General features: G+C 40.5%; 1 protein-coding gene across 1 annotated transcript in view; it reads right to left on the bottom strand.

Moving 5' to 3' along the window:
* Positions 1 to 10328: 10328 nt before the first annotated feature.
* Positions 10329 to 12407, bottom strand: part of LOC121917262 (protein CIP2A homolog) — a 30896-nt gene continuing 28817 nt past the window's right edge. The window contains exon 21 of the mRNA XM_042443045.1: positions 10329 to 11676. Coding sequence (XP_042298979.1) covers positions 11506 to 11676 — 171 coding nt within the window. The 3' untranslated portion in view covers positions 10329 to 11505. The remainder of the gene's footprint in view (positions 11677 to 12407) is intronic.

The raw sequence follows: 12407 nt of genomic DNA, 5'->3' as shown, positions 1-12407 counted from the left end.
TCTATGGTGAACTGGGAGGCTAGAGTCCTGATCCCAGCTCAGCCATGTAAATCCACAGGGTGACATTGGGTAAGTCATACTCTCTCACTCATGGATATTCTGCACTCTCCTTGCCTATTATTATTATTATTATTATTATTGCATCACCATGGGAGAGGTGCAGAGTTGGAGTTGAAACTGAGAGCAAGTGACTTGCCCAAGGTCAGCCAGAGGATTTCTAGGGTGAACTGGGAGGCTAGAGTCCTGATCCCAGCTCGCCATGTAAATCCACAGGGTGACGGTGACATGGGTAAGTCACACTCTCTCATTCATGGATATCTGCACTCTCTTTGCCATATATGATTATTGCATGCCTTCGCATCACCATAGGCGAGGTTGCCAGAGTTGGAGTTGAAACTGAGAGCAAGTGACTTGCCCAAGGTCAGCCAGTGAATTTCTATGGTGAACTGGGAGAATGAAGATCTACTGAACTTTTCCCCTTCCCCACTGCCATTCCCTTCTTTTGTCTCTTGTCTCTTTAGATTGGAAGCCTGAGGGCAGGGAAATGTGCCAAACTTCCTTTTGACATGGCAATTGAGTTTGAAATGCAAAGTAATTAGCGTAATTATTTGACTTGTCTTTTATTGTCATTCAAGAAATCTGTGAAAAATATTTCGCTAGCTGCTGGAAGGGAGAGAAGAAATCACCTTTTGAAAGGGGGTTTTGTGGAACAAATATTTTTTAAAGAAATTCTCTTAAAGTTCTCAATGAACGAGAAGAAAAACATGGGTTTCTCCAATCACTACGTTATATTGTTTTATCTGGTGTTTTAAATTGTTTTTATTGTAATGTGTTTTAAAATGTTTTCATTTGTGAGCCAACTTGGGTCCCTTTCTGGGAGAAAGGTGGCATAACAATGAAATAAATGAGTAAATACTATTTAATTATAGTGGTATGATTCCACTTTGGCTGTCATGACTTTATCCTATGGAATAGTGGGGTTTGTAGTTTGGTAAGGCACTACAGCTTTCTGCAAATTCAGGATGCCATAGGTAGCTGCCATGGTAGTTAAAGTGGAATTATATTCCCAGAATTGTGTACTGTAAAGGGGCCCCAAAATGGATCCTCTGCTATATCAGCTGTGTGAAATGGACAGCTTCATCTTCCAGCTAAAGAGAATGACTGGAGGACTAAAGAAATGCAGACAGGAGAATGGTGTTATTGTCCTCCACCATCTGCTGCTTGAAGTCAGTGTCGCACTGCTTACTGGTAAGGCTAGCCTCAAATGGCAATATGGATGGATGAGTAAGCAGTAATGTTTGTGTGCATTCCCTATTGACTGTGGTACACACAGCTGCTATATGAAAAAGAAAGAAAATCTGAGAAAAGTCCACCACCATTTCCTTTGCTTTGTCTCTGACAGCCCAGACAACCAGAGCATCATATGCCAGCTCTGTGCATGTACCAGTGTTTGGGGAAAGTATTGGTTTTGGAGCACATTTCTGTGTATCCCCAGCCAACTTGGTCATTGCTGGGAATTGCAATCCAAATGCATAACATTTGCAGGCTCTGGCATGCAGACCTTGAAACAGGACAATACCTATTTGTTCTTTCCCTCACTGTGAAATCAGGACAGCCTATGTAGGCTCTTTATGGGGCAAGGGGGTGGATGGGATTGCATTGGAACAGTTTTTGCATCCAGGTGAGCAACAGGGTGAATTCACTCTCAAGTGAACTGAGGGAAAGAAAGAAAAAGATACACCCACAAACATAAACCCACTCCAAGATGTGATTGATAGCTTGCTCTGTGTTTGTGAAAGTAATTAGATCAGTTTCATGCAGTGTGGAAATACCTTATTGTTCCCTGGCTCAGAAAGCCTACAATTTGGATAGTCGCTAAGAAGTCAAGAAGAAGAAGAGATCAAAAGAAAAATCTCAGATCACAAAAGGAAAATAATGTTGCATTCTTCACGGGTTTCAGAGCAGACAAAGGCAGGCCTACCTAATCTCTAATGTGTTTTCAAGTGGACAAGAGTGCTTGGCCGCCTGAAACCCAGCTGTATGCTGAAACACCTCACACAAGTACCATCACCTCCTCCCACCCCCAGCTATTCCACTCTAAGCAGGGATAAATATCAAAGCTGTCATTACTCATTCTGCCCTGCTGACATTTGATCATTATTGTATCTTAAGAACTTCTAAATAGGTCATGCCTTTAGCTGGAGAACTCAGTGTCAGGAAGTGAGGCTGACGGAGTTCTTAGACCTTTTAATAGTCATCATCAACACTCAGGAATCAGCTACTGTGCTCCAAACTATGCAAGAGAGAGTGGCGAGGGGAGGAATAGCTTAATCTGGAGGGATGCTTGACTTCATCTCATGCAAAAATTAATAAGAATACAGAGGCTGCGAAAAAAGCTTAATTTCACACCAAGAAGTCCCCAATCAACAATGTACATTTCGTTTTCCATGCACATTTGACTGTCTGCTTCCTTCTTCCATTTGGGTAGGTAAAATCTGTGGAACAGGTTGCGGGGACAGGGAATCCATGCCAACTGTCAATGTAACTTCAAATATTGGAGAAATTGGCTTTGGAAGAGGCTTAGGCAACATTTGGACTGTGTGCACCATTATATATCAGTACTAACTGGAAGGACTCCAGATTTGGGTGAATTAAGGTTTTGTTTATGTAGAAAATATGCAGAGTGCAATCACACACACAATTCAATTCAAACCCATTCCATTCCAATCCAAACAAACACAGCATATAGAGCTAACTGAAATGGAAATGTGGAAAAGAGACAGAGGAGTTTTAGGGGTTGTAGTGGGGTTATAACTACCTGTCCATGAGAAGACTGGGAGGTCCAAGGATGACACAGAACATATACAGAGTGGGAGTGTGCATGTGGGCTGGGCTGTATGCCAGCTGTGTACGCAGAGGTTGGGTTCTGAAATCATATTTATACATTAACAGGAGCCCTAGATGATGGGCTATCTAGCCAGATAACAAAAGCTGAATGGCTTGTCCCAGGAATCAACAATGGGATTCTGGACAGGTTGGTGGTTTTAACTTTAGTGTAACAAAAACAATAATTGGACCAGGATATCCCTGGGATGGATGGATGGATGGATGGATGGATGGATGGATGGATGGATGGATGGATGGATGGCCAAATTTGATTGAGGACACAAGAGGGGGTAGGCAGAGAGACTGGATTACTGCTTTAGGTGGGAAAAGATCCCTTGCCTCCAGTTTTGAGAAGAAATGCAGATTTCTTGGGGGAAGGAAGAAACATTTTAGATTTAATGGTTTTGTTTTCCTGGATGTCCACATGCCTCAGGGGAAATGAACCTTTCTTCCTGGGAACCTGACCTAGTGTTCCTAAAGGTCATCAGTCTCTCAGATGCATGCTATCTCCAGATATGAGATATGAAAATATGAGGGCCCCAAAATACAGCACGGAGTATGCAGGGGTGGTGAACAGTGGTGATGGGCTATGTTTTCTTGCCTTCACCAAGGAGGACTAGAGCAATTTCACATTAACTCACAGGCTGAAATTAAGTTAGTTTTGTCCCATAATTCCATGAATACTAAAAATATGGCTTTTCTTTGTACTGAAAAACCATTAAGTGTTAGTGGTGTGAAGAAAACGCACAGTTTGCAGTACACTTTAGAGTGGAGCTGTAAAGTGATTCACTAGTTTTGAAGGGTGTAGGGTTTTGTTTTTTTATACCACAACTCCTTGGTTTCTGTTTGGGAGAGGAACAGGCAAAATAGCACCTAGCATCAAGTTCTGATTTTGTTTTGGAAGTGGATGGCTGTGACTCTCCATATGTTTTGAGACTCCAGCTCCCATAGTCCATTGCCATCAGTAATGCTAGATAGGGCTGATGGGAGTGGTAGTCCCAAAACAATCAGAGTTGCTGTGGATCTAAACTGGGTTTTAACAACTGAAAAGGCTTATATATGGACCACTGACTGTTTGGTAGATCTATTGTAACTTTTAAATATTTGTTTATTACATATACTGTATATGCCTTTCCTTCTCAATCCTATTTTGAAACAATATAAGGAGGGAAGGGGACTATATATCAGACTTGAACAAAGATAAAAATTATAGATCATAGCAAGAGAAAATGAGAGATAGTGGATCCCCCTTCTCTGCTTTATGGAAAGTATATTTTTTCAGTTTGTCTACAGAGTCTACAGATACACTAGGGAACACGGGGAAGAGGAGCAATAATAGTTCCCCCCCCCCCTCATCTTCACAGATGCTTACGTTCAATCTCACTGCTATGAACAGAGCACTGCAGAATAGACACTAGAACAGAAGAAACATGTAGAAAGTCCATTACAGTTTGTATTTCAGTTTATATCAGCAAAGTAGCAATTCCATAGTATGAGGATAAAGTCCTTCACTTGAAAGATTTGGATGTGATAACTGGTCCTGTCTAGAACAATCAATGTGTTATTTTCTTTGGTTTTCAGTATAATAAAGATCTAACTCTTCTATGATTAGAAACAGATATAGGCCTACATCAAGAGTGGCCAAGTGTAACTGTCCAGATGTTGTTGGCATACAATTCCTACCAACTCTTTCCAGTCTACCTAGTGTTGAGCAATACTGGAGGTTGCAGTCCACAAATAGCTGTTGTTGTTTCTATTCCCCTCCTATCCCACCTTTCTTCCAAAACTGGGATTCATGTCAATTTCCTATTCTTAACTGTAATCCACTTATTAGTATGGTGCAGGATTTGGGATGAGATTTCACATATATGCACAAGGGCAAATAATAGGAGCTAGGGGGTGATCCTGGCAGATCAGAGGGTAGGAGACAGAATGAGATTATTAGAGATACCTGGGTCGTGGACTATATTGCATGATTATTCAGGCAGAGGCTTGGATATGGAAAAAGAGAACACAGTGAATAGCAGAATGACCTTAGTAAACACCACCTTATTATCAAACTCGTAGAGTATTTTTAACAATTAATTTAATAAAATAATTTATTTATATTTCACACCTCTCCCTGCGGATGGAGGCAGGATTACAACCTGATAAAATACACACATTAGTAAAATCAATAAAATACATACAACAATAATTCAGGTAAAAAGGCTAACCTTACCATAATATAACAAAATTCATAATCCTAATCAGAGGGGTGAAACATAAAAGAGAATCGTTGTCTTATACCGGGTCAGATGGATATGTCTGCTGGAATAGATCCATCTTGACTGCCTTCTTAAAAGCGTCTAAGGTGGTAATAAGACGGATCTCCTCCGGCACGTCATTCCATAGTTTAGGAGCAGCAGAAACAAAAGTTCTTTGGGAAGTCGTTACCAATCTGGCTGTTTGTGGTTCTAATAAATTCTTTCCAGATATTTTGAGAGATATTTTGGACTAGATTTGGGTTCGATCTGGATTTAGATTTGCTAGGAGCAGACCCACAGAGGTCAGTAAATCATGTTAGTCATGACTAAAATAATTCATTAATTTCAGTGAGTCTCATACTAAATCAAGGGTGTGAATCAGGATCTCCACAATGTTGTTGAAGTGCAACCCCCAACAGCCTTAGCTAGCATTGTGAGGAATGCTGGGAGCTTCAGTTAAAAGCAAAAATCTGGAGGACTGAATAAATTCCATCTCTGTAATCTATCTTCATGTTTTGTGAAGCTCTTTATTATGTAAACGTAGTATCAATGATATTTTACCTATATATTGAAACTCAAGATTAGAATTTGGAGAAAACAGCTCAGAGAAAGAGGGTGTCTGGACTGGATTAATCATCACAGATAATTCAGCAGCAGTGACCATGTCTATTTTTGTCAAAATGGCTTTGCTTTTCTAATATGTCACAATAGGCAGCTATTACCTATCAACTGAGCCACTTGACTTTCTATCAGCCTGCCAGTGTTTTCCTAGTTAAAAAGGTTTCCCATAATGAAATTGCTTTCTTGCTTTCAGACTTCAGAAATATTCAGTGAATTGTTTTACTGAGCCAGCTATGTTGCAGCAAACATTTTGTTTCTATACTGTATCTGTATAGTGTTCAGAAAATTTCTTAGATGTATTGTGTATCAGTTGTACTGCACTATCCAATTTCTTTCCAGGACAAAAAGGACTGGATTTAGGGGAATGAAAGACTCTTGCTTCTCCTGAGATTGTAAGCACCAGATCTGGTTATCCTGGCATGACAACACTACATTGTAAGAATTAAGCAACCCCCTCAAGAGATCTCTTCTCCAGAGTACCATTCAGATGCCAAATGGGTTTCCCTCAAATTTGTGCAAAATTTACATGAAATGACTTTCTGCGCAAAACCAGTATTTCCCTTCTCCCCATTTGTGAGCAAGCACAAGAGGACAAGTTGATTGATCAGAGAGGACTAACATGTCTCATGCTAGCTAATACTTCTACTAATTCATGCAAGAAGGCAACAGCTGTTGCATTTCCCAATAGCATAGATTTTACAAAAATATGCTAAAATGCAGATTACATGAGACCAACAAAAACCAAAAAGCTTGCCATCTTACAATAACTCTTGCAAAGGCAAAATTTCTGAAGTTTCATTTCATACACAAAGAAAATTAAGGGCTGTACAGACCACCCCTAAGAGGCAGCCTGCAGCCACCTCTATCGATACCAGATCAGGGCCGCTGCAAATGCACACTACAACCCCAATCTCTCCTTTCCACAGCGCAAAAAGGAGCCCCAAAAAGTGGCTCCTTTTTGTGCCCCAGAAAGGGTGCGATAGCCATCAGTGCGAAGTTTTTCTGTGTTCCTTTGGTGCTGCTTCATGCAGACGCAGCGCCAGAACATGACACTGCACTGTGTGGAGCAATGCATGGCTTCACGCCAGCCTGGGGGCAGAGTTGGGGCATGCATCACGTGGACACAACGCCCCGACTCCCCCCCCCCCCAGACTGGCCTTAATGGCCAGTCTGCCGAGCCCGAGTCAGGATTTATATACCTAGATAGCTTCCTTATTAGGTAGTCATCACAGGCAACACATACTGACTGGCCTCAAACTCCAGCTGTTCTTCTCTACGGGCAGATAGAGGTGTATATATTACATACCTACCTAGCCCCATTAGCCTTCTGCCCTCAAAGCGTTATGGGAAATGCTGGCCCATCACTAGTGTTGAGATGTAAGAAACATCTACTTACTTTGTCACTTTCTACAGGCAGATTCCTGTTTCTCCCCTCAGGTAGCTAAATTTATTCAAACATATAAAGTAACATCTTTGTAGTACACAAAACAATAAAACTGGTGTTACCTTAGTGAGTTACTTCTTGAAACATCATTCTCCAACAGAGCTCAGATTTTGGGCAATAGAGATGATGAGAAGATTCTGTTGGAAAAGGTGGTGGAACAGAATTAAATCTTAAAACAAAGCTTGTGAAGGGGGCTTTAGGACAAGGTATCTCTTCACATATTGTTGTCTCCAACTTTGTCTCACCATGATGTTTCAGCTCAAAACTGTAACTCTGGTTCACTGGGCCCCTGAAAGCCTATAGCAGCATCTCTGTTCAGTTCATTTTGGACAGGGGAATTAACACATTAAATAGTACATCAAGGAATCTTTGTGGGGGTACCTCTGCCTTCCTGCCCAATAGGGATAAGGTCCACCAGATGTATTTAAGTTATCAGCCCTAGTGACCATTGCATAGGAAGGTATGATGGCCCAGCATCTGGAAGATCACAGATTTCCATTCCTATCCTACCATATACAGAAAGTCCAAAATAGTTCTGACAGGCATATTGTTCTCAATGCATTTGGGGGTCAAAGCCCACTGATTAGATAGATAAAGTACAGAAATCTTACGCCAAAGGGGGTAAGAACCCTAACCCTCTAGTGCTTCTCCCACATCATGTCTAGTTTGTGCCCGTGTTTGATACAGTAAAAATATAACCAGATATGCGGGCCCGTTACAGACGGGCCTTAAAGTCCACGCTCCGTGCGTGCTAGGGTTAGAAAGGGGCGTCCTTTCCGGACGCCCCCAACCCTAGCACGTGCGGAGCATGCACAAAATGGCGGTGGCTGTTCCACACGGCCGCCGCCATTACGACGTCATGACTGCGCCGCCTCTATATGGAGCAGCACGGACGTGACGTTGTCACGCCGCTCCAGGGTGAATAGTGCGCCCCTTCCCTGGCCGCAAAAAGAGCTCCGAAACGAAGCTCCTTTTCCGTTTGCGTCACTAGGCGCAGCCTTCAGACGGCTGCGCCCAGCAACGCAGAGGAGAAAGGGGCCAAGTGGACCCTTTCTCCTCCTCCCCGCCGCCGCAGGGTGTCCTTGGGACTTGAAGCCCCAAGGACACTCCTTTCCAGGCTGCGGAGAAGGGGCCTTTTGCCGCTTCCCCGCAGCCTGGAAAGCGGCGGATCGGGGCCTCAGCATCTGCCGCCCTGGCCGCTGAGGCCCCAATCCGGCGGGGAAAGGGGCAGGTGCAGGCCACCGCTTTTCAGCGGTCTGTAACCCGCCATAGTTTTACTCAGAATGGAATTTTAGTAATGAGTCTGATTGGTTTTGGTGGGTATATTAACAGTTGGATGGACTCTATTCAACTACAACTGGAATCAAATGCCACTTCAGAGACCTAGTACCCAAGAAGAAAAGAATGGCTTGTAAAGACCAGAAATAATCTAGTGAACAAAATGACCAAGTTATTGTCATGTAAATTGTTGTTCAGAGCTCACTTCATCAGCTCATGAAACAGTCTAGAGTGGTATTCACAATATGGATAGGACGTGCAAGCAAAAAGTTTGGGGGAAAATAGCAGAACCTTGGTTCCAATTGCTGGGTATGCAAAATGTATTTCTAAGCTATGTCCTCAGGAGACAAGAGTGGGAGAAACAGAGGCAGTTGAGACAAATAAAGGAGCAGTGATGACCCTTGCCCTTTCTTCTCTGCAATGAAACTAGAATCTAATGCAACTGATAAGTGTTGTTTTTCAGAGCTTATCGCATAATCCTTTTCAGTCTAAAATTACTATGTCCTTCTATTTCCTTTCAGATGTCAAAGCTGTTTGGCTGTCTTATGAGACAGTTGAAATGTAACTCCTGAATACTAACATAAACAATATACCTAGATATTTTCCAGTTATGCCCAGCCAAGACAACAGCTGCCTCCTGACAAAATTAGTTTTTAATAACATAATAGTGACTAGAGCAAAATCCCCAAATTCATTGTAGGTGCCACAACTCTGAAGACATTATCTTGGTATAAGAAATTATAAGAAATTTAACTTATTTTGCACAGACATCTACGGAGACCTAGCGAAGACTTCTAAATAGGCCCAGCTTAGTCAAGGGATCCTGAAATAAAAATGTTACTTTCTAAGTTTAAGGTGACTAAAGTCTAATATGCACTGCAGAAATAATGCAGTTTGACACTGCTTTAAATGCCATGGCTCAGTGTTATGGAATTCTTGGATTTGTAATTTTGTGAGATATTTAGTCTTCTCTGTCACAACAAGCTACAAGTCCCAGAATTCCATAGTATTGAGCCATGGCAGTTAAACTGGTATCTGTATTTTTTCTACAGTGCAGATTAGATCTGTGAGCATATCCAGAATACAGTTACTGCAGTTTGATGCTAATTTTAAGTCATGGCTCCATCCTACAAAATCCTGGGTGAGATGCTTACAAATCATCAGTAGTGAGTTTCAGTGTTATAGTTAAAGGAGTATATTATACTTTTCCAAGAGAGAACCCTAAGTATCTCCTCACTCTGTTGCTCTGTCTCAGCGATTCCAGAGCTTCTTCTCAGTTATTTAGTTTATTGATAGTTCAATATGACTATTTATAATTTATACCAATTCTTAACTTGTCTCAGAGGTCTCCTGTTTCTGCTCTCTTATAGATGCAGCTTCTGTTTCCTTCCTGTTGTGTCTGCTATCTTCCAGTCTCTGAGACATACTTCCCAGACTCTTCCTTCCAAAACACAGTAACATCTTAAGGTGATATTACCACAACGTACAAATGCTAGCACTCCAAAGGATAGAGTCATGGCAGCTAAAATGATATCAAATTGCTGTAACAAGTAGTGATACACTCTGAGGAACCATCTCTTGACTTAAGAAAGCTTGCAAAATATCAGGGCATATTTTTAAAGACAGGCAGAAATAGTTCCAGTCCCACTGTTTAGCAGAACGAGGTCTTGATGCCTGAGCAAAACAGGTGCTCTTATTTTTTTTTTAAAAAAAGGAAGCTTGTTTTGTCAGCAGCACATAATAAACATAGTTTAACAGAAAATGATAAGATTATTATTTTTATTATTATCTCACCATGCATGAAGAAACTGAGTTACAATACTTGTGTTTTATAACAGACATTAGACACACAATTCAAGGATTAATTTTTTATTTTCCTCCCCAGACACAAATGCCATCTACAACAAAATTATAAGAGGAGCTATAAATATAGGCCCATAATAAATATTTCATTGAAATGTCTATCACCACTAGGGTTAGAGACAATAAAAGAGTCTCAAAATGTAATTGACAGCATCAGTTGTACATATTAGGCACACAACTGAGCCAAGAGACGCTTGAAACAAAGTTTAAAAATATTTGTTGACATTTTGGCTTAACATCACTGTACTCAAAATGGAATTAATACTAAGTTTTAGAATGTTAATGCCTTCCATTATCATCAAGTTTCATTCATTAAAATGTACTGGCATCATACTGAGTATCAAAATGAATGTCTTTGCTTTTTATTACTTTTCTTAAATTCTTATTCTCATTAAAATAATTATCTTTTAAAATTCATACAGTGGTTTAAATGTGTATGAGTGGTTGGGTTTTTCTTTTTCTTTTTTGGTTACATGTAAATGTAGATTCTAAACAAACACTTCAGATAAAATAAGAATAGCAATAATATGTTAACTTTAGGTAATATGGAAAGATATTTTCAGAAACCTACAGAACTGAAAGGCAGTGACTATTGGCATTTGTTCTCTATTTCCTGGAAACAGCATTTAGGCAGCAACATTTTTAATTGCACATTTAATTCATGCTGCTATAATTAAAACCTGTCCAATGCAAATCTTACAAAAAGTATGTTTTCATATATACACAGCATTTGTATATTCCCCACTAATCTCTGGATTTATATGTTAAACAGGTGGATTCTACTGTACTGAATTCTATATACAAGCCGTTTATAAAAATCAACATAAAAAGCTAAAAGTAAAATCAGCTTAAAAGTGGAACATCAATCACCCTGCCCAAATCCCATTGTACGTGACAGTATGTGCATCGGCAAGAACTTAACTCTGCCATTTTTAAAACTGATGGCAAATTTATTCTTGTTAAACCAGCAAACAAGACCCGCACAGTTAGCTATGTGGGCATTAGTTTCCCTGTTTCCTTCAAAAAGCCTTTTATTTATTTATTACATATATACATTTGTGTGTGGCAGTTCTCTACAAACATGGAATTTCTTTTAGACAGCAATCCTGAAATCATACATTCAATTTGGTCAGCTTTTAGTGAAATCTTATAGTAGGGAATCAGACTTTATAAACTGAGATTCACAGCCTCTGCACTTAGCTTTCCGCCACTTAAGCTATGTATCATTGCTATCATATGAGAATGTTTGTTCAGTTCTTCTTGCTGGAGTTTGACTAAGGACTCCTTTTCTTCCAATCGCCCTTCCAACTGTGACTTCTGCACTTCCAAAGATGAAGCCTAAAAGGAACATATTATATACTATTCAGCAATCTCTTCTTCTCTGAAAGGTTTACTTGGTGTCACTTAGTAACTTGGGGGAAATGTAAGACTTTATTCATAGATTAGAATAAATCAGAGCTAAACAAGTTTAATTGGTGTGACATCTGAACATGACAGGACAAAGTAGAAAACGGATGGAAAATGACAGTTTGTTAACCACTGTTAGTGTTGACTATTTAAAGTGAGATGTCTTAATTTGGGAAACTATAGTTATGACTGTTGCTTTTCCTCTTTAAGCTGCTGCACTATGGAAACAGAAGTAAGTTTATGAAGTCAAGTGCAGAAAGCACAGGGGAAAAAATTAAATCAGCAGCTCTGAATTATGGTAGCATGTTTGGATATTAACCATTATAACTTCTGCTAAAAAAAGCCCTCCCTGGACCCCCTGATTTGGAATAATTATCGGCCTGTTTCGCTGCTCCCTTTTTTAGGGAAGGTGATCGAGAGAGCAGTTGCTTTCCAGCTTCAAGGGATCTTGGAAGAAACAGATTTTCTAGACCCATTTTAAACCAGCTTCCGGGTGGGCTATGGAGTTGAGACTGCCATGGTCGCCTTAGTTGATGATCTCCGTCTGGGCATGGACAGGGGAAGCGTGTCCCTGTTAGTGCTTTTGGACATCTCAGCGGCTTTTGATACCATTGACCATGGTATCCTCCTGGAACGCCTGAGGGAGTTGGGTATCGAGGGCA

Source organism: Sceloporus undulatus, unplaced genomic scaffold, assembly GCF_019175285.1.
Source record: "Sceloporus undulatus isolate JIND9_A2432 ecotype Alabama unplaced genomic scaffold, SceUnd_v1.1 scaffold_13, whole genome shotgun sequence".
Lineage (NCBI taxonomy): Eukaryota > Metazoa > Chordata > Lepidosauria > Squamata > Phrynosomatidae > Sceloporus > Sceloporus undulatus.
Note: the sequence above shows the minus strand (reverse complement) of the source record. Positions and strands in the feature narration are given on the sequence as shown.